The 23,212-nt window shown below is 37.4% G+C and overlaps 1 protein-coding gene across 1 annotated transcript in view; it reads left to right on the plus strand.

Annotated features, from left to right (window-relative positions):
• The first annotated feature begins 6,259 nt into the window (after positions 1–6,259).
• Positions 6,260–23,212, plus strand: part of cfap299 (cilia and flagella associated protein 299) — a 161,768-nt gene continuing 144,815 nt past the window's right edge. The window contains 2 exon segments of the mRNA XM_052123982.1: positions 6,260–6,370; positions 7,899–8,023. Coding sequence (XP_051979942.1) covers positions 6,260–6,370; positions 7,899–8,023 — 236 coding nt within the window.

Here is a 23,212-nt window from a genome sequence, read left to right on the forward strand (position 1 = left end):
CCTCAATGCCAGTCAATCACAAGTCATGGTCTCATATACACACCACAAGATGGCACCACGAATGAACAAGAAAATTGTGTTTTAATGTCAATTATGGCAAAAACATAAAAATTATAATATATATAAAATATATATATATACTGTATATATACACACGTGTTGTATATTGCAATATACTGTATATTATGTGCAGTGAAAACACGTTTTACAAAACCCAACTCTGTGTTATGCTATGCTATGTGTCACCGCCATCTTGGAAATGACGTAAATGACGCTTCTCGACTTCTCAAGTCAGATTTCAAGTGGCGTTACAGACATTATATTAAAGTAAGAGGTGGGAAAATTCTGAATTCCGAGTTGTCTGGACTCTGTAACACATCATGAGTCTGAAGATTTACCCATTACAATCAGGATTGCAGCAAAACCGATACTGGTATCGCAATCGGGTCAGATACCTCGCTCATGTACTGGTACTCTCACTTGTAAAAATGTTCAGATACCAAAAACTGTTACCATCTGACGTACAAATGTCATAAGTAAACATTCAGAACACAGATTAAAATCATGTCATGTCCTAGTGAGATTATTTATCATCAAAAGCTGCGATTTAATGAGAGAAATAGATAGTTTGCATGTGCAGCGTTTTAAATTTGAGTGCTTGTAAAGGTTTTGAGCCGGTGTTGTGCTGACAAAAAAACACAAAGTGTTCATACCTTTTAGAGATCCTTGGCTCATACACGGAAAACACTATTATGAGCATTGCATACTCTGTAGCAGATGTCAGCAGGCAAATGGCTAAATCACTTTTTAGTGAGTAATATACAGACTACATATTTATTTATTTAAATAGTAGCCTTTTGCGGTTTAATAATTACTTTGAGTCACGTAGTGACTGGCTTTTCCTGATTGGAAATCTGCCATCATTATGTCAGAACTCCTTGAACTAACAACACAGAAACACTTCAAAATAAAAGCTAATTTTAAATAAAAAAGCATTACGGAAATAGATAACAACTGTATAGTTAGCACTTTATTTGACAAATTTAACTCTATTTAGGATTGTGCTGTGAGGTTCTGTATAAAATCACTTAATTTGATAAAAAAATTATAAAATCATGTTGAAAATTAATTGTTACACTTTCATTTGATTAAAGTTTAAATTTATTTATTTAAACACAATTTTGATGATAAAATGTATATAAACTTCTGATATTGAGTTCAGAACAAAAACAGGTATCGGACGGTATCGGCGAGTGCTAAAAAATTAGCGGAACTCGTACTTGCTCTGAAAGAAATGGTATATATAATATCGGATATACCTCATTTCAATGGATGTAATTGCTGGCTTCTGGGATTAATCCATTGAGATGATCCAAGTGGTAAAGTCTGAGTTAGGTGGAGGTCACACATTCCACCAGAAAATGATTTATAAAATTGTCTAAAAAATAAAACAGTTCCTTTAATTTTCTGATTTCTTAATAAACTTAACAAAAATTACAGTTCATTAAAGGCATGTTCTGAGTTCAATACAAGTTAAGCTCAATCGACAGCATTTGTGGCATAATGTTGATTACCACAAACATTAATTTAGACTCATCTCTCCTTTTGTCTTTAAAAAAAAAACCACCATTTTTGGTGGGTTTAAACACAGAAATGTGAAGCTTATAATTTTTATAAAAGCACTTGCATGAATTCTTATGTTAAAACGTAAGTTGTTTAAATTGTGAATTTTACAGTAATTTTAGATTTTGTTGGCTCTAACTTTACACAGAAAAGGTTACAATCATTTTAGCATGTATATTGTTTATGTCTTGTGGTTATATATTTTTAAATATATTTTAGAGTATTTTAACATAAATTTATGATCAATATTATGCCACAAACACTGTCGAGTGAGCTTAACTTGTAATAAGTGATGGGCAATAGCTTCACTACTAATATAGCGAAGCTAATAGCTTAGCTGCATTTCTGTGTAGCAAGGTGTTAGCTTTGCTAGTTTTTAAATCAAGAAGCTTTTCAGCAGAGAAGCTATATTTTTGACTAGGTAGCGGCATAGCGTTGATCAAAGCTACACCGCTACATCATGCCTTGTACCCGGTGTTTACTATCGCCAGTTTTGAATCAAAACTAAAATGTCTGATCACAAATTAATTGCTCATCTGTGTCGGTTCTTTCAAATAAATTGGTCGCACGTGATAGGAAAGCAGTCTGAATCGGTTTGCGACTTCTGCAGGTAAATATATTTTCCAACCAACAAAGTATCAAAACATGTATTAGCCTGGTTGGTGCAGCTATCATTATGAGGACTGTACATAGACATAATGATTTTTATACTGTAAAAACTATAGATTCTATCCCATAACTCTAACCCTGCCCCTAAACCTAAAAAGAAAAAACTTTCTGCATTTTTACATGTTTACATTTTAAATGTATGTTTTTTAAGCAATTTGAATTATGGGGACACTAGAAGTGTCCTCATAAACCACATTTCAAGCATAATAACCTTGTAATTACCAGTATGTAACCTTTAAAAAGTCCTTATAAACCACATAAACCTGCCCACACACACACACACACACAATAATGAAGTAGCTTAAATGTAGCAAGGTGTGTAGCTTGTAGTTTAACTTGCTATTTTCTCTGAAATGTAGCTTTTAGCTTAGCTTAACACATATTTCTGTTGAGTAGTTTGTAGCTTAGCTTGCTAAATTGTTTGAGTAGCATGCCCAACACTGCTTGTAATGAACAAAGAATATTCCTTTAAAGTGCAAAAAGATCGGGAATGGAGTGGGACAAAAAATCAGCCCAGCAGATGTCAATGGTGACACCAGAATAGAAATATTAATAATTCTGCTCATAATTTTGTTTCTCTCTCTCTCTCTCTCTCTCTCTCTCTCTCTCTCTCTCTCTCTCTCTCTCTCTCTATATATATATATATACACACACACACACAGTATCTCACAAAAGTGAGTACACCCTCACATTTTTGTAAATATTTGATTATATCTTTTCATGTGAAAACACTGAAGAAATGACACTTTGCTAGTAGTGAGTGTACAGCTTGTATAACAGTGTACATTTGATGTCCCCTCAAAATAACTTAACACACAGCCATTAACGTCTAAACCTCAAAAGTGAGTACACCCCTAAGTGAAAATGTCCAAATTGGGTCCAAAGTGTCAATATTTTGTGTGGCCATCATTATTTTCCAACACTGCTTTAACCCTCTTGGGCATGGAGTTCACCAGAGCTTCACAGATTGCCACTGGAGTCCTCTTCCACTCCTCCATGACAACATCACAGAGCTGGTGGACGTTAGAGACCTTGTGCTCCTCCACCTTCCATTTGAGGATGCCCCACAGATGCTCAATAGGGTTTAGGTCTGGAGACATGCTTGGCCAGTCCATCACCTTCACCCTCAGCTTCTTTAGCAAGACAGTGGTCGCCTTGGAGGTGTGTTTGGGGTTGTTATCACGCTGGAATACTGACCTCTGGCCCAGTCTCCGAAGGGAGGGGATCATGCTCTGCTTCAGTATGTCACAGTACATGTTGGCATTCATGGTTCCCTCAATGAACTGTAGCTCCCCAGTGCCGGCAGCACTCATGCAGCCCCAGACCATGACACTCCCACCACCATGCTTGACTGTAGACAAGACACACTTGTCTTTGTACTCCTCACCTGGTTTCCGCCACACACGCTTGACACCATCTGAAACAAATAAGTTTATCTTGGTCTCATCAGACCACAAGACATGGTTCCAGTAATCCATGTCCTTAGTCTGCTTGTCTTCAGCAAACTGTTTGCGGGCTTTCTTGTGCATCATCTTTATAAGAGGCTTCCTTCTGGGACGACAGCCATGCAGACCAATTTGATGCAGTGTGCGGCGTATGGTCTGAGCACTGACAGGCTGATCCCCCCCACCCCTTCAACCTCTGCAGCAATGCTAGCAGCACTCATACATTTATTTCCTAAAGACAACCTCTGGATATTATGCTGAGCACGTGCACTCAACTTCTTTGGTCGACCATGGCGAGGGCTGTTCTGAGTGGAACCTGTCCTGTTAAACCACTGTATGATCATGGCCACCCTGCTGCAGCTCAGTGTCAGGGTCTTGGCAATCTTCTTATAGCCTAGGCCATCTTTATTTAGAGCAACAATAATTTTTTTCAGATCCTCAGAGTTTTTTGCCATGAGGTGCCATGTTGAACTTCCAGTGACCAGTTTGAGGGAGTATGAGAGCGATGACACCAAATGTAACACACTTGCTCCCCATTCACACCTAAAACCTTGTAACACTAACGAGTCACATGACACATGGGAGGGAAAACGACTAATTGGGCCCAATTTGGACATTTTCACCTAAGGGTGTACTCACTTTTGTTGCCAGCGGTTTAGACATTAATGGCTGTGTGTTGAGTTATTTTGAGGAGACAGCAAATTTACACTGTTATACAAGCTGTACACTCACTACTTTACATTGTAGCAAAGCGTCATTTCTTCAGTGTTGTCACATGAAAAATATAATCAAATATTTACAAAAATGTGAGGGGTGTACTCACTTTTGTGAGATACTGTATATATATATATATATATATATATATATATATATATATATATATATATATATATATAATGTTAGCGTATGCTCCAGTAAAAAAATATATTCAATATTTACAGACTATACTTTGGCATTGTGAGAACTATCAAATATCAGGACCCCATAGCATTACAATACAATCATCTGTAAACGCAGTGCAGATTTACTCTAGCGCTGAAAAGTCTTATCCTGTTGATCATTACATTACATGCGCTTACATGATAAGGGGAAACCAACCATCTAAACACATTAAAACCAGCACATTTTTACCTCTGAGACATCGGTGTGATATCCATGAAAGCTGCACAACTGATTACACTGAAACTAAAATCGAGGTATGTTGCACGATTACTAAACTGCAAAGCACAGTTAATTTCTTTAAGAGTTAAACTTTTATAATGAGACAAAAAGTACTTGTAGTGCATCTTTAACAAATTTAGACTGAAATTTAAATTTAAAATGGATTGTAGTGGGCTAAAGCACATAACTGGTAATCAGAAGGTTTCTAGTTTCACCTCTACAGCCGCCACCACTGTGTCTTTGAGCAAGGCAGGTTGCTCCAGGTGGATTGTCCCTGTAATAATGCACTGTGAGTCGGTTTGGATAAGAGCATCTGCCAAATGCATACAAATGTGAAAAGAGCTCTGCCATCTAGTGGTTAAGTATGATTAACTTGACCCAAAGTGCACTTTGGGCCTGATTTACCTAAGCGTCTGGTTTACCATCTTATGTTTTAAATATTTTTTTAATAAGGTGAAAAATAACAAAGCAAATACAAGCCACAACAGAAACATTTCCAAGTTCGTAAAATAATATTTCAAGACTGCATATTGAATTATAATAAAATTTATTATTAATGTTTGTTATTAATTATGAATTATGCTCACTGTTTTATAACCATTATGACTCTAGAAGAGGGATTAAGGGATCTTCACAAACCTACAATTCGTAACATCATCAAGTATGATGCAGGTACTCTAAATATAATGTGTGATGTTAAACAAGGAAGCAACTGTATGAAATCTACAGTTCCTTTAGAAGGACATGTTTCTGTTTATTGGATGGAAATGCTACACCAGATTTTAGTGTCAGACCACATGAAGCAATTGAAAGCAAGGCTACATGTTGAAAACAGATGGGCATCCATTCTTATAGCACTTGCAATGCTTCCCCTCAAATTATTGTAAACTAATATGTAAAAAAAATATTATAATAATATATGCAGTGCTACCTCTTCTGTAGCTCAATAAATTAAATCATAATAATAATAAAGTTGTGGGAAAATAAGCTTTAAATATTTGTTAAGAGATATTTTAAAGAGACAAATGAATGTTGTTATATGTCGTTAAACTAATGTTGCTAAAGACTAGTTGATTAACAGAAGTAACATTTGTTCCTTTGTAGACACAGAAAACAGTCTTTGGGTTGCATGAGACTAGAGATGAAATACATTTTTTTTAAATAAATAATACTTTAACCTCTGTGAAACAACATTGTAGTCAAACTACAAACAAACTTACAGTTTGGGCACCTTTATCCGGGATTTTAATGATGGGCGATTAGTGATTTACATTGGATTATGATTGGTTTACAGCCGAGAAGAATAGGTACAATTCCATCACATTCCTTCTGTTACCATGGAAGCTTATCATGTTAACAATATGGAGAAATACATCAGCGCAACCTTTCCGGGTAAAATCGTGGAAGAATTTCGCACTTATGAGGACTTCTTGGGTTCTCAAATGAATCCTTCGGATCAATATTACCTTGGGGTGACGTAGCGCAAATTATTGAAATACAACCCACCCAACCATAAACTTTATGTTGTAACGTAAACCAACTGATTCGTTCAACGATTAAATTCCATATGACGTTGTGAAATTCAACTTAAATGCAAAACGTGACCATTTGACCTGTTATGGGAAAATAGTTTATTTACGCTTTTGACCGGTAAAGATAAACATTGTGGGATGTAATGTGCTTGAGAAACTTATATGAGCATCTTTTTATGAGAAGGTTTCAATATTCTGCAGTGTGGGGGAAAAAAAGGCTTAATGTTTACAGACAGACAACAGGGGAAATAGTGCATATGTAGCAGTGCAACGGTAGAGGGCGATGTGGTGCTTCTGTCCTGCTTGTCAGCATCACGGTTTAACACGCATGCTTAAATAATACCAAATAAAACATAGTGCTGTCTACAGTAAATGTGGGAAATCATGGTTTTGCTAGAATGGGAAGTGTTTATTGTATTTATTTATGTATTTTATAATAACATTTTTAGAGATGTGTGCTACACAATGAGTTATAGAATTGATTGAGAAGTCATGGAACAAATATTTTTTGTTAAATAGACCTATAGACCTAAGAAGGTTTTTAAACTAAGTGCTTGCTTACTTGGGATTTGTTAATACAGTTCTCAGAAGATGTTTTCAATAAGCAAACCCATGGTTTCGATTTTGATATCGCCCTGCAGACTATGAGAGAAGAAAAAAAATATATATATATATTATTTATTTATTTTACTCCACATTTTAAATTTTCTTTGACTTTCTGTTTGTATTTGTAAATGTACTCCTATTTTTTCATAATTTACTCACCAATATGTTGTTCTAAACCCCTATGACTTTTCTACGGAACAAATAAGATGTTACTGTTCAATTCCATTGTATGGAAAAATATGCAATGAATGTGAATAGCCAATGAAGCTGTCAGTCCCTAATTTTCTTCGTAACTGTGTTCCACAAAAGAATGAAAGTCATACAGGATGGGCACCACATGAGCGTGAGTCAATTTTGACAGAATTTAAATTTTTGGTTGAACTATTCCTTTTTACAGTGAGTTTAACCCTACACTAATTGATTTTGCCTTTAAGGCAAAAAAATACCTTCCATGCTTTTTCTAGAAAGCAACTCTCTACAAACTCAAAGCCATATTGCCACATGAAAGCAGTTCCTACTTTTCAGGGCATAAAGAATCTCATTAAATCATGTGAAAATTGTGCTATCAACTAACTAGGCTGCAGTGATATCCAAGAAAAATCCTTGATCCTAGGAGCCATGAAACTGTCAGTATGGTTCAAGTCATTTTGTCATATAAATGGCATGATTATTCAAATCAGATGGATACAAATGGAACCTGATCACATAAATGGCACAAATGTTTCATAAATACACTGGCCTGTTCATACAGAAATGCCACAGCAGATTGTTGAACTGCAAATATTTTTATTTTGTTCAGTTAGTTTCAACCACATTGTCGCTCTCTATCCAGCTCAGCAGATCTGTGTTATTGCTTCTCCAGGGTCAGGATCTGGCCCGCCAGCTGGTGGAGCTGGGCCACAAGGGCAGCAGTTTGGAGAGAGAGGAATTTGAGACAACGAAAGCAGCTGCTGAAGCCTCCAGGCTTGCTACAATGAGCCAACAGATGTAAGGTTCTGTGTAGTGACCATGAAAAGGGGACAGATTTCACACCAGCATGTGATCATGAGGATGTGAATTAGCATTTTTCAGTAAATGCATTGGACCCTGGTCATAAAATATGAGAAGAATTAATTTTTGTCTAAATTGTTTATAAAACCATTTTTGCATACAGAACATTGTCTCATGCAATTCAATAGCGAGTCACATGGTAATAGGTTCTTCTTGTGTTTCATGAATGACACCCATTGAGTTTGAAAAATGAATAAATTAATGATGCACTCTCATCATAAATGTCAAAGACATTCAGTGAATGTTACACCATGTCCTAACCAGACGTGATACAATAAGATTACAACAAGCAATGTGTCTGTCCAAGTCTGAGAAGCTCAATTTTGGACCAGTGAGAGTTCACAGTGGGAGGGACAATGTCCCTTTTAAGGCAAGTCAGTCCACTCAACGGCCATCTTTGCAATGCTCTTGGGCAGGCTGGGCAGCTATTTTCTATGTAAACACGTTTTCGTGTTAGCCAACAGGTCGTCTAAAAGGTAATTGGCTCCTTTATTTTTTAATAAGCCCTTTATTATCAGATTTGTGATCACAAATTGACATGCAGTTACAGCCTTGCTAAATTGTGAAATGAAAAAACAAAACAAAAACCTTTTTTGTTTTTATTTACAGAGCAAGGAAAAGTTCCACGGATATCAAAACTATGCACATTATTGGAAACACATTGTTCAGGGAAGTGTGAGTAGCTCTTTTACCTGGAAGGCAGGACATTCTTTTTACTTCAGTTGACCGTTCTGCGTTCCAGTTTCTCCCATTCATTTTATTACCAGTGGTCTTTCTCAGCCTATATAGTCTCTGGTGGGGCTTCCTGGTGCAAAGCCACAGAATAGAAAACAAGCGATCGTCAGGTTATCCTGTCATATATCGTGATTGTAGCTGGTTAGGACATGGAGTAAGATGGTACAAATAATCTTGGATTGAAAGTCCAAGGACACACCAGCCTCTTTTAAGAGTTAAGTTGGCTGAAAGCCCTACTAATATTTGGATGTTGTAAATGCTCTTTATAGATGTACCTGATGGCTCATGTGTTCCCTAAACATATGGCCTAGAGTTGGATATAGTCTTTCATTGCCTTTCCAGTGAAAGAGGCAAAAGTTGTGTTTATGTATGTTTTTGGGATGCTTGTAAACTTGGACTCTATCTTGGACGACGATTGCATAGTTGGTCTGGCGAGGCGAGACATTTTTGGAGAACTATATTTGGGTTTTCTCGGGCTGGTTGTGGCAGCTCCACTGTCTAACCACCTGCAGACGTGTCTTTGTGGCGTTCAGTGCTTGTCAAAATGGTCAGAGATTCTGGGTCTCAGTACAAGTAAAATAAGAAGCAAAAAAGTTTGAAATATAGAAAGGAAATACTTATTTCAGATGAAAATACAGTAAAATAAGAAGTTAGAAAACAACCCTTTAAGCATGTCATTTGATGTAGCCTTTGTAATGTAAATATCTATCAGAGCCAATTTTGATTCCTTCCTGCCAACTATTTTAATGAGCAATCTTATCAACCTTATCAGCGCTTAATGACATGTAAGAAAACCTCATTCAACACTAATACAAAACAAATCGACCAACCTTGAACAGGCTAATAAATAACATAATATGTACTGGTGCTCTTAGTGTATCTTTTTTAGAAAGAGGCTCATATTGTAAAGGCCTTAATTGCACATCAGAGGATTAAGACCTCAAAGGTTTAAAGATTAATTTAAGCTTCCTTGGCTTACTAGTTCTCAAAAGAGAATACCATGTACATGTATGTCTAAATGTATCTGGTAATGTTTCCACATACCCTTTTATGTCTTTTAACTGTGGCTCCCTGTTACTATGTCCATGCTAGTGAAATATGATTCAAAATAAATTTGTGGTTGTCACATCCAACTTTCTCATTTACTAGGTCATCCACACAAGGGCCCTATCACTTCAGTTCTGATCATAGATTACCATATGCACACCCATGGTTATTATACCTATCATGTCCAACTCTGTTAGCTGCACGCAACAAAGTCCTAGTGTTTCTTTTGGAAATTCTGAACAGACTTCTGTAATTGTGGTTTAGGCCTATGCCTGTTTTCTGTATGTCCCTTCATGTTATTTTTTATTTTATTTTTTCAAATTTGATATTTAGATTTATTGGGATCCTCAATCATTAACCTTGGACTTAATAATTGACCAGGGTCACAATACATTTTTAACTATGTATTTGAATCTAAATGGTGCTTTAGATAATGTTGGTAAAAAAAAAAAAAAAAAAACACTTAACGGTAGTACACACACTGAGGGCAAATTCAAAATGTCATTTTTGCAACCTTGAAGACCATTGTGGGGAGGAGTCACAATTTGATGGTTTATTTCAAATGGAATTGAAAAATGGAATCCCTTCACGAAGATATCTTTTCACAGGGATATTAGTGTAGTACCAGACGATTGTCACTTTAAGGAAAACCTTTTACAATTTATGATCACATGATCCTGGATGGGTGTTAGGCTAGGCCATATGATTTTGTTAGATTTGGGATTTTGTTAAGAACGTCAAATTTTCGGCAAAGAAATTTTGGCAGCATAGAAAGATAAAAGACTATTCGATGGCTGAAATACATGAATACTGATTTTGCTAGCCAAGTATGTTGACTTATCCTCGTAGAGCACACTGTTCATTTACCACTCCCTCTGTTGATCAGTTAGAACAATGTGAATTCACAATAGTGTATGTAATGGGGGAAAATCAATAAAGCAGTGCAAAGTAGTTCATGCAGCTTGTGTGTCATATTCCAAGTCTTCCGATGGCATAAGAGAACTTGAGTTGTTTAGTGCTGGAAACAATGCAATTTCTCGTATAAACACATGTGCCATAGTTCTCATAACAGCACAATGGATATCCTAATTTTAATTGAATAATTGCATATATTTCAGATTGTTTCCCTCAAAAACCTATCATATTCCTTTAGACGACTTGGACAATATCGCATGAGTCACATGGATCACTTTTATGGTAATTTTAGGTGCTTTTTTAAGCTTTGAAGTGAGTCGCTCTCAACTGCCATTTTATTGAATAGACTGGAATATTCATCAAAATGTTCCTTTTGTGTTTTGCATAAGAAGAAACTCATACAGGTGTCACAATCCCCTGTTGTCTGCCCCGTGTTTCACTTGTCAACTGTCATAAACTACACTTCCCATAATTCCCTGCCCTCATCACTGCCCATGCACTTCATTGTTCTCACCTGCATATGTTATTATGTTCTGTGCTAGGTTTCTGTTGCTTTTCATTGTCCTGAGTTTTCCTGTTTTTATTAATAAAATCTGCATTTAGATCCACATTCTCTGTCTACCTTCGTCACAGAAGAACTAACCTCAGATGGATCTAGCAGCAATCTTCCTCCAGTTGAGCCGGGCGAACCTCCCTTTAATTGAATACTCACGTATGTTTTGCACCATTGCCAGATCGGCCTCCTTGCCCAAGGATGGGAGGAGTTGCCGGAGACTGGTGAGTACACTTGGATGGCGTACGTGGATATGATTTTGGAGAGGTTTGCTCCTGAGGGTACTCTCAAGGAGCCAACGCTCACGCCTGCCACGGCCAACAAGCCAACGGCCACGCCTGCCACGGCCAACAAGCTGGAAGTCTCGTCCGTCCCAGAGCCAGGGTTGCCAGCCTCGTCCGTCCCAGATCCAGTGTTGCCAGCTTCGTCCGCCCAGAGGAGGAAGAGAGGAGGAAAGGCTTCTGCTCCCCAGTCTTTTGTTTTTGTGGGTTTTCTCTTGTTTTTTTTTCAGGAGTGTCTGGAAGCCGCTCCTTTGAGGGGGTTATGTCACGATCCCCTGTTGTCTGCCCCGTGTTTCACTTATCAACTTCATCACTTCATAACTTATCACGTCATAAACTACACTTCCCATAATTCCCTGCCCTCATCACTGCCCATGAACTACATTGTTCTCACCTGCATATGTTATTATGTTCTGTGCTCGGTTTCCATTGCTTTTCTTTGTCCTGAGTTTTCCTGTTTTTATTAATAAAAGCTGCATTTAGATCCACATTCTCTGTCTACCTTCGTCACAACAGGTTTGAAATGACATGATGATGAGTAAATTATGTCAATTACTTTTTTGGATGAACAATCCTTTAATATATTGCTATTGTTAATATTTGGTAGATTTACTTATTACAATGCACTGCTTTAAAAAAATCCTCAAATCCAATGTTAAAATGTTCAGTGCTCATGTTAGAGTGGGAAGGTGACTTACATTTTTATAATTCAAAATCTCTAATTGGATTGCTGTTGCCTATAGCTGAGCAAAACAAACATTGAATCTCATCCCTGTAGTGGCTCCCTCTCAGTTTCCAAAGTATGCTCTCTCTCTCTTTTCAGCCCTCCTTGTGCTCTCTACAACCTTTAGTTCCTGCAGGTGTATAAATAAAGATGTTTTCAATTAGGACGTGCTTTGCCTGTAGCATGCATTTTATGAATGAATGCCCCTGCACCTGTGGTAATAAAATACCAAAGGTTGAGGGAGATTGTACCATGAACACTAATCAGATGTTGCCCTTTTGTTGCCCTGTTATAGGCTAGTAAATACCATGCTTCATTTGACAGGTAGACATAGTAGTATCCTGCCAACAAATCGCAGTTGTACAAATGAAGGGATTTTGCACTGAGGGGACTTGTGTGAAACTCGAGACTCGACGCAATGGGAAAAACCTGAATGAAAGAGATGGCTGACTGAAAGGTGGCCATTGTGGTGAAAAGAGGCTCTGTTGATAGATTAACAGTAAACGTAAGGTTCTCTTTATGTACCACCTCGGTAGAGTGGTGGTGGTGTAGTGGGCTAATACACATAACTGGTAATCAGAAGGTCACTGGTTCGATCCCCTCAGCCACCACCATTGTGTCCTTGAGCAAGGCACTTAACTCCAGGTCCCTCCGGGAGGATTGTCCCTGTAATAAGTGCGCTGTAATTCACTTTGGATAAAAGTGTCTGCCAAATGTATAAATGTAAATGTAAAATGTAGACCATGGACTGTCTGAATGCCTCCCCTTCCTTTACTCAACATCTCTCTCCTTCTCATTCGCTCTTTCTCTCTGCATCTGTGAATTCTTGAAGATGAATGTGAATTAAACAGATGAGTGAAAGCATTACTTTTCCTTATACATCCTTAGACAACTAATAAATCAGGCACTTAAATCTGAACATGCAGATTGCGCACACACACATGCAAAAAGTTTAGCATTGAGGCTATGTAGAAAGCCAGCTCATGCCCTCTCAGCAAGTTTACAATTCACAGTGTCCTTAAAAATGCTGCACCACTAGGCCTGGATCAAAAGCATAAGGTCATGCAGGTTACGAGCATTCTAGTGTGAGTTTCAGAGAGAGACTAAGGAGCCTGGTGGCTTTACGCAGGCCTGATATGAGGCCCTGGCAGGAACCCTGCAGCCTGGCCTGAGCCCAACAGTAAATGTCAGCAGATGTCCTGACCTTGCATGCTTATGACAGGCTCTGGAGTCTCAAACTAACCTCACCACCAACTCACCTCTTCCCTTGACCCCCAGAACAACCACAGCCATGCTCTTTGTCCATTGTTTGGCTCCTTTGAAAAATGACACTTTCCACAAATTCACCCCTTTTTAAATTGATGGATGGAGCCATTACTCTCTAGCCAAGTAAAACCCTTCTGTGAACACAGACTGTACATATGCACTGGTGTGTTAATCCTTGCTCACTTAGGTTGAAATAAGACCTTTAGCCTTGTTTTTCAGGGCACAGTTGTGTAATATGGGGCTTTTCCACTACATGGTACAACTCGACTCTGCTCGCTTTTTTAGGGTTTTATACTGTGGATAGTACCTGATACTATTTTTTAGTACCACCTTGGTTGAGGTTCAAAGCGAGCCCAGCCGATACTAAATGTGATGTCAAAATCCTGCAGACCACTGATAGGTCAGGGAGAACTGTCACTTCCAGCGTCACTGGATTTCTGACATGCGACATCAACCAGCTAATTTTAAAGTTAGCAACAGCGATAACAGTATAATTTGTTTACGTGACTTTCGAATTGTGAAAAAATAAATGGCTGTCAGCAAAACCACACTGTGGTCAATAAACAAGGTGCAGACGGTCCACCCGTTAGCGATGAGCGAAACGAAACCGTCTCTCAGGAAGTGTCTCAGCTGTTGGCCGCTCACGGCTGCCACCAAACCTACCAACAGTGTAGGGAAAAGGTAAAAAATAAAAGTGACTTCATAATCATCAAGGAAAAGTGGAAGTGGTTTGACCAAATGGACGCTATCTTAACCGTCGAGCAATGGGAGGGAGAGCGCCCTGGACTCCGCCACGATGGAGGATGGTACATTTTCTTATGTTAACTCTATAATCTGCTTGAAAGCTTCACTTTATTTAGTTGACCAGCTTCTGGAAATTTGCTTCTAAAACAACCAGGACATTTTAACTGTTACACTTGTGTAAAATCACCATGCAACAACTGGTATATGCAGCACAATGAGCTATTAGCTAACAGCTAGCGGTTGTGTTATTGTTTTGGTCAGTTTGTTTCGTGTTTAAGATAATGTCACGGCAGTAGATTTGGCGCAACTATGACGATCAGCCTATAATCCCACCCACGTTGAGGGGCACTAAACTGCAGTGGAAATGCAAGCTCTGAAAAGTAAAGCGAGTAGAGTTGAGGCGAGTTTAACCATAACGTGTAGTGGAAAAGTGCCTATGGTAAGCTTGATTGTAGATAACTTGGCCTGTGCTGCTTGTCCCACAAAGACCCCGGAAGATGAGGTGTTAAACGAAGCTAATTGGATAGTTTTATGTAGTCGTATCATTCAGACACACAATAACAGTTCTCAGCAGCCAGCAGCATGCCATTTTAAACACAGAGAATTGTCTAACAATACATCAGCTTTATATATTGTAACAGTGCTGACCCTGACTATTAGCTGCATAGGGCCCCTGCGGCCACCAGGGTCCCCTACCATGGATTCTATATAGCCAAATAATTATTTGCAATACGTTTAATTGGCACTGGGCACACAGTTCTGCTATATTTATGCTAATAGTCTGATAGAACCGGTCAAAACTATTACAAATATTACACACTTTAAAGAAAAGGCATGGAGAGATAAGTATGTGAATTTGACTTTCTCAGCCTAATAACTCATGTTGTGGCATTAGTTGACACCTGAATAATTGCATGGGTGATCCAGGTTCACTATTCTCCCCTTATCAATTCATGTAAGCAAAGACAGTCAGCTGTGTATGCCACAGAAAAGAAATTTCACAAAAGGTGTAAATAAAGCGTCTAAGTTGACTAATAACACTGAAAGTAAATGCGGTGTTCTCATCATGATCGAGGGGCTCACTAAAGGTTCGGCAGTGCAGAGAAGAAGGTGGACTGATGGAACGCATGGTTGGCGGCTTTTTGCAGCGGCTCGGCATCTGGGGCCTGACGAAAAGCAAAGGTCATGAGGCGACTCGGTTACATGCTTGCTGGACCTGAAGAGACTACTCTCTCTATCAATCAATCAATCAATATTTATTTATAGAGCACATTTAAAAACAACCATGGTTGACCAAAGTGCTGTACAAGGTAAAATGTTTACTACAAGAAAATAAAAACATACAAAGTAGACAAAAAATAAAAAGAAGATAAAACCGGTCACAATATTTAAAGAATATTGAAAGCTAAAGAGAAAAATATGTCTATAGAGAAGACTTAAAAGTTGAAATTGAGGGAGATAATCTAATATATAGAGGTAGACTATTCCATAGTTTCGGTCCAGCGACTACAAATGCTCGATCACCAGATCTAGGCAAAGAGAGTAAACCAAAATCTGAAGATCTCAGAGTTCTAGAAGGAATATATGGCTGAAGCAAGTCAAATAATGTGGCGCTTTGTAAACAAACAGTAACATTTTTAAGTCAATTCTGTACTTGACAGGAAGCCAGTGCAAAGCAATTAGAATAGGTGTAACTGACTCGTACTTGCAAGTCCCCATGATAAGTCTGGCAGCAGCATTTTGTACTATCTGCAGACGAGAGAGGGAAGACTGAAAGACACCATAGTAAAGATAATTACAATAATCGAAATAATATGTTACCAAAGTATGAATCACAGTTTGAAAGTTGCGCGTCGATAAAAAAGGTTTTACATTTGTGAGAAGGCGAAGATGATAAAAGCATGACTTTACAACCATACTAATTTGTTTATTAAATTTTAAATTGTTATCAAATTGTACACCCAGGTTTCTGGCGCATTGCGCTTTATATGGGGCAAGAGAACCTAGGTCGCGTTCAGCAGCACAATTTTCCTTAGGCCCAAATAAAATAAATTCTGTTTTACCTTCATTTAGATTCAAGAAGTTATTTGCAAGCCATAGCTTAAACTCTAGTAGACAATCCAACAAGGGTTGTAAGGCTGATTTATCATTATGTTTTAGTGGAAGATAGATCTGAGTGTCGTCAGCATAAAAGTGATAAGCCACTCTGTATTTATTAAAAATAACAGTGAGAGGAAGCATATACAGGGAGAACAACACCGGACCAAGGATTGATCCCTGAGGAAGTCCACATTTGAGAGGTATATTAGAGGAGGAGTGATGGCCAATACGAACACTGAACCACCTATTTGTCAAATAGAAGTGGAACCACTGTAGTACAGTACCACGAAGGCCCACTGCTATCTCCAAGAGAGTCAACAAGATCTCATGGTCGACCAGATCGAATGCAGCACTCAGGTCTAACAGACTAAAACCACAGATTTCCCTGAATCAGTCTCTCTAAAGCCATGCTCAGCAATTAAAGACAACATTGTCAAGGTCCATTACGTGACACATCAGATGTGTTTCTTCCCATTGCCAATGATGTAATTAAGTTCTGTCACATACTACATATGCTGATGTCATTAGATTATATACTGTTTTATTAAACACTAGGGTGCAAATAACCTATGGAACTTTTTACAGTAAGTGTATCATCTACTGTTGCCTACCACACCTTAATTTGGCAAGTTAATTAGAAATTCACAGAATTTCATTAAATATATTTATTAAATTATACATGTTATAGCCTACGTGTCTGTTTTTTTTTTTTTTATACTTCTAAAGAATTTATACCTGTGCTGATAAAGTATAGTTGATTGTTTGGCATTTTTAAGCTTTATCCTTTTGAAATAAATAGACTTGTTTATTTGCTCAATTTAAACTTGCTTAGTTATTGATGTTTGGATTGCTTGGATAGGTGTATTTGTAGGTAGGGGGCCCCATTTTGAAAATCTATTCGGGGGCCCCCAAAATGCTATGGCCGGCCCTGCATTTTAATCTGAATTATTCAGCATAAGCACAGTGAACAGTTCAAGGCCAAGTCCACATTAATATTTTTGGTTGAAAACGGTTTACCCCTGAAAATGTTTGCCTTATACACAGCATTTCAAAAATGTTTTTAATCCATACACAAACACAAAAGATTTACATTCGGCATGCACAAGCCATCCAAAACAGAATGTGTACCATACTCATTACTATGAGTATTACTAATGGAGATGCAAGGAAACTAGAAAGCAAAAATGGCAAAACAAGTCTAAAAAATAGTAGGGTACTACAAAACATTTTTGAATTTCTCTGCAAATTTGCCTTCAAATGCGCATAATTTAGGGCAGTGTTGATGCAAATGAAATGTATTGCACAGGCAAAGTGATCAAGACTGAAAGTCATTTCAGAAATAAAAACTGCAAAAGCAAATTGAAGGCAGGTTTTGATTTGATTTGTGCTGTGCATCATGCTGTCATTGTGGCAAAAATAAACTTTGAGAATGGAGAATACGTGAAAAACCCATTGAAGACACATTAATGTGAAGGTAAATAGTTTCTCATGACAAAACGTTTTATTCAGTTATTTTAGAAATTAATATCATAAATGATAACATTATACAACTCCTATAACTCTTAGATCAAAAAGCCTACTAACAATTAATACCAAAATTATGTTGTTATTTAATGTTTTAAACATTGTTTTTAACTGGCAAAATATTGACAAATATTTTTAATATTGCTTCTATCCAGTGCTCGATTAAAGTGTGTCGGCCAGTGCACACCAGTATGCCGAAAAGGTGTGTCTGTCTCCCGCAAAATGAGCAGCAAGTGCTGGTTCTCTCCCATGCAGCCTCCATGTCTCTTTTGAGCACAACTTTAACATGGTTTGAAATTCAGATTTAGTTTTAGTTTACATTAATGGTGCAATGGCTTAATGTGTAGCTATGATGTTCTTCTTTATGAATTATGAGTAAATGAAAAGAGTGTTGTACATGGTATCCTCATCAACTACTCTTTCTATTGTTAAATAGCAGGGATATTATGATGATATTGCATAATCCTTTAAATAAATGTTTGTATAAATGCCATACTGAATAAAAATAAAATAGTTATTATTATTATTTAGTGAGAGTCGTACTGTAAGAGTGTGAACATTTGGGGTCTTTGTAAATCAGGGCAATTATATCTTATTTGGATACAAGGTAATTTTGCTTCTCTTTGAAATGCATCTTGTTTTAAGGATGTTTAGATATTTTTACTGGAAAACAAGACAAAAATACTGAACATTTGATCGGAGCAACACATAAAACAGATGTTTATTGGGGTCTGTCTTCTGCTAGAGGACCAACCTTTTCTAAGGTCTTTTGTGGTAGTACATGGGATTAAAGAACTCACCTGATGTGTAGTAGCTGGGGCTTTTCTTAGGAGCTAGCTTCAGTCCACGCTGTACCCACATATGCTCCAGAAACATGTTTCACACCATAGAAAACCTGAAGTGATGTACCAAAAAATTAGTTTCCAAAATTTAACATTTGCTCGTTGAACGAGGACTTGACCTGTGCCTGTGGGTCAGCAATCTGTCTGGACTGATTATGTATCTATATCAAGAGTAGAGTCAGAGAAAGAACAACAAGGCAACTTGTGTTACTGTAACCTTTTATAAAATAAGAAGAAATGACTGCTAATGTGTGTGATGGTTGATTTCCACCTATATGAACTCAATTTCACATTGAATATTTTCAAATCAAGTAAAAATCCACACTAGGATTTATAGCCTTTAGCCAGCCAGCAGTAGCCTACTGTATGTCAATGTTAATATGTCTTAGTTAAAGAAGCCTTAGTTTTTATTTTGCAGAATCTTTTGAGTTACCGCAGATGTTATTTCCAAATGATCAGACCCTAGTTTGGTCTTGCAATCACTTATTTTTATGCTCTTGTGATTATTCTCGCCACCACATGACACAACAATGTGGTCAAAACCTTAATGGAGATACATGAATTTGATAATTTAGTCTTCTCTGTAGCTGATTAATATTGAAATCAGCAATAAATTACACAATTAGTCACAGTTACAGCACACCAAATAATTCATACATCAATGGAATATAAATGTAATGTATTTCTCAATTAAGCTTTGTGTATGTTTTTCCTTTTGTGATTAAAGAAACCATCTTTTTTGTTCTGTTCTACTTTTAGCCATTTCCTCTCTGTGTGCTGTTTGTCATGTAGCATCTTTTGTTGATAGGTCCCAATAGGTAGATACCCCCCCAATCTTTTGTTTAAAATAACCTTTTATTATGAGCAGTTACAATGGTTATGGTAACTTTGCGGTGGTGTGAGTTCACCTTTTCCCCATACATCCTTTACCTAAGGCTCTAAGGCCTGTGATGTTTCATGACACATGATTTGGCTTCCAGTATCCTAGTGCAGAGGAGGAAATGTTTTTCACATTATATAGCCCTTTGCCATAAAAATGCTAGACAGTACTGTCATCATCTGCTTTGTAATTTGGCCTCCTCACATGGCGGATGTAAATGATAGATTCCGCAGTTACTTGCAGGTAAATGCTAAATCTATAGTATGTTAATGAGTTTGTCTGTGGTGCAGAGACGGGTTGCACAGGACCACCTTTTGGCTTGTTGACTCCCAAATTAGTGGAAAAGATGGGAAACGTCCCTTCTGCATTATACCTAAAACAATATGAAGGTGCAGTTTTAGAAAAAATAAATAAATATCCAGTTTAAAATTAAATGTTTTTTTTTTCAAGCAAACATTGGCAACAACAAAGGAATTAAAAGAATAGTTCAACCAAAAATGAAAATTGTGTCATCATTCATACTCACCCTTAGGTAATTCCAGTGGCGGATTTAGGCATGAATGACATGGGCAGCCACCCGGGGCACCCCACCCTGTGGCTGAAGGGGGGGGGGGGGGGGCTTGTTCTGCCAAGGTGCCGTATAAGCTAGAACTGCCACTGGGTAATTTCAAACCCGTATTACTTTTTTTCTTCCATGAAACACAAAAGGAGATGATAGCAAGAATTGCATTATTCATTTTTGTGTGAACTATGCATTAAAGATTAATGGAGGGCAGAACTAACTGTAATACAAAGGCTGTGGACAGTTACACAATGGACATTACAAAAACTGTTCTAAGCAGCTAATTTCCACTGGTCACAACATGTGAGATAGAGTCCATATGTTTTTAAAGTCTCTCTGTGTTTAATAGCCGCTTTAGCTTGCTGTATGATTAGAAGGTCTTAAAGACTGATGAGGTTAGAACCACAAGCATAACATGTGCAAAGCAGATTAATCTAATACACCACAGTGCTTTGTAATGGAGGGGTCCTGCAGAATTTCAGAGTGAGATGAAACAACTTGTTCCATTTGGCATATAAAACGACAAATTTAATTTAATTACCATTTCCACATTTTGTACAGCAATGTTGCATGTAAATATCCGAAATGAAGGAAAAACTGTTAGCAGCTGAGACCTGAATCTACTGTTTGTGCAATGCAAAACATTATATGGAACATTATTTTCAAGTTATTAAGCTTAGGCTCTGGATGTTGAGGGTTTTAATATGAAAATTATCTTTTCCACAATAAATTGGTTAATATTAGTCCATAAATGTATAATCGACTAAATGTAATCAATTTTAAAGGACAAAACAACTCTCTAGCATTGAAGCAAATAAATAAAAATGTATTGTTCGATTTTCAGGCTGCCTTGACAGCACAATATATTTGAAATGTAACATTTTGGTGTCTTATTAAATATATCCTCTGTGTAATTTAATGATGCTGCATGTTATATTTATAGGCCTACTTCTACCACAAATGTCAATGGTTAACAATGAGAGGCCTCTGTAAAATAGAGACTATAGCATGTGTAACTGAGTAATGTGTAACATTTTACTCAATATAATCAGAGGTGACAGAGAATTTCTTTAAAAAAGGAGTTAAGTAAATTGTCATGCTTGGTGGAATTTCCCTTGATGTTCAACAGCCCAAAATAATATTTTCCATAAGATTCTTTTTCTCCAAGTACCCTCAGGAAAAAAACACTGTTTTATTGAAAGTTGCCATCTGCCAAGACATAGAGAATATGTTTATTTATTTTTTTATTTGAGAATAATGTTAAGCAACGGAAAGCCTAAGTTCTTAACACAACATCTGTTGTTCTTAGAGCTATATTTATATCTTTTTCAAGGATCCTTTATTGAGGATAATTCACCCAATTGCTGAGTATTTTTGTAAAACGTGGACTAAGCCAAGAATTTGTGATGAATGTCAAAGCTCTTCTTTCCAGCTAAAGTTTTTTAATGACATTCCATCAATAATGGTCAAAATTATTTTGAGTTGAAGACAAAACATCAGCCATTTAATGATAATTAGAAACTGGTACAGATCAAATTAGTTTGGCAGTCGAAAGTCAGAATTAATGTGTGTAGCACTGTTCTGAATGGGATTTTTTTTTATTGTATCCCAGGCGTTAAAGGCTGCCTCTCCTTTCAGCTGTACAAACAGATAGTAAAATTGAGCTTGTTAGCAGCTAGAAGATAAATCATTATTCGAAGCGTTGGTCAGTACATAGTTAAGCGAGTACCACTGGGAGCACTTTGTGTCCTGTGGTTGATAAAAAGCTTTTTATTTTGCAGGGCAGCTTAAGTCCCAGACATATTTTGAGGGAGAGTTCACCAAAAAATTTAAATTCTTTCATAATTTACTCACCCTCATGCCATCCCAGATGTATATGACTTTCTTTCTTCTGCAGAACACAAATTATGATTTTTAGAAGAATATTTCAGCCCTGTAGGTCCATACAATGCAAGTGAATGGGTATTAAAATTGTAAGGCACCAAAAAGCACATAAAGGCAGCATAAAAGTAATCCATATGACTCCAGTGTTTTAATCCATAGCTTTAGAAGTGTTATGATAGGTGAGAAACAGATCAATATTTAAGTCCTTTTCTACTATATATTATTCTCCCTGCCCAGTAGGGGGCGATAACACAAGAAGAATGTGTCTGAAAACATTGATTTAACCGCTGGAGTCTTATGGATTACTTTTATAATGACCAGCAGTGGTTTTAAAAACCACGAAAACCACGCAATTGCGTGGGGCCCCACCCATGCTTACGGGGTGACATGTTGTTTTGGGTACACGAATACACTGTTGTCAGCACTCTTAGTGCGTTTCACGTTAGAGGTCCACTGGGTATTCAAGACTTTGAGTTTGGGATTTAAATTTATGAGAAAAAAATACAGTACTTCCTAACTTGTTTCGCCCACGTGCTCTCAATCACATACTGGATAATGGATATTAATAATGGATGTTTTAGGGGCCGTTCACACCGAACGTGTTTTTGCGTGTGTCTGCTCTGTTTTTCCATTGTTTTCCTTTGTAAACACATGCTGGATGAATGTCCATTCTTTGTCTCACGCAGGACACATTTTTATAATCTGTGCCAAGTTAAAAAGAACGTTAGGTCTCAAAAAAGCATGTCGAGAAACCTGTGTTCTGTTTCATTTGTTGTGTTGCATCTAGATAGTTTTAAGCACAGGTGCCACAAAGATTTAACATTTATAATAATTTTTTTTTAAGCAAACATTTTCTTAATTGGGGCCCCGGACTAGTTGGTTGCTTGGGACCTCAGAAATCGTAAATACGCCCCTGATAATGACTTGTGTTCTTCAAAATTTTGGCACCCATTCAATTGCATTGTATGGACCAAAACATGGATCTTTGGACTATTCTTGCCAGTGGTCATCTGTCCAAAGCAAGCAGCTCCCTCTGAATATTGTTTAAATGGTAAATGGTCTGCACTTA

The sequence above is a fragment of the Xyrauchen texanus genome, chromosome 4 (assembly GCF_025860055.1).
Source record: "Xyrauchen texanus isolate HMW12.3.18 chromosome 4, RBS_HiC_50CHRs, whole genome shotgun sequence".
Taxonomy (NCBI): Eukaryota; Metazoa; Chordata; class Actinopteri; order Cypriniformes; family Catostomidae; genus Xyrauchen; species Xyrauchen texanus.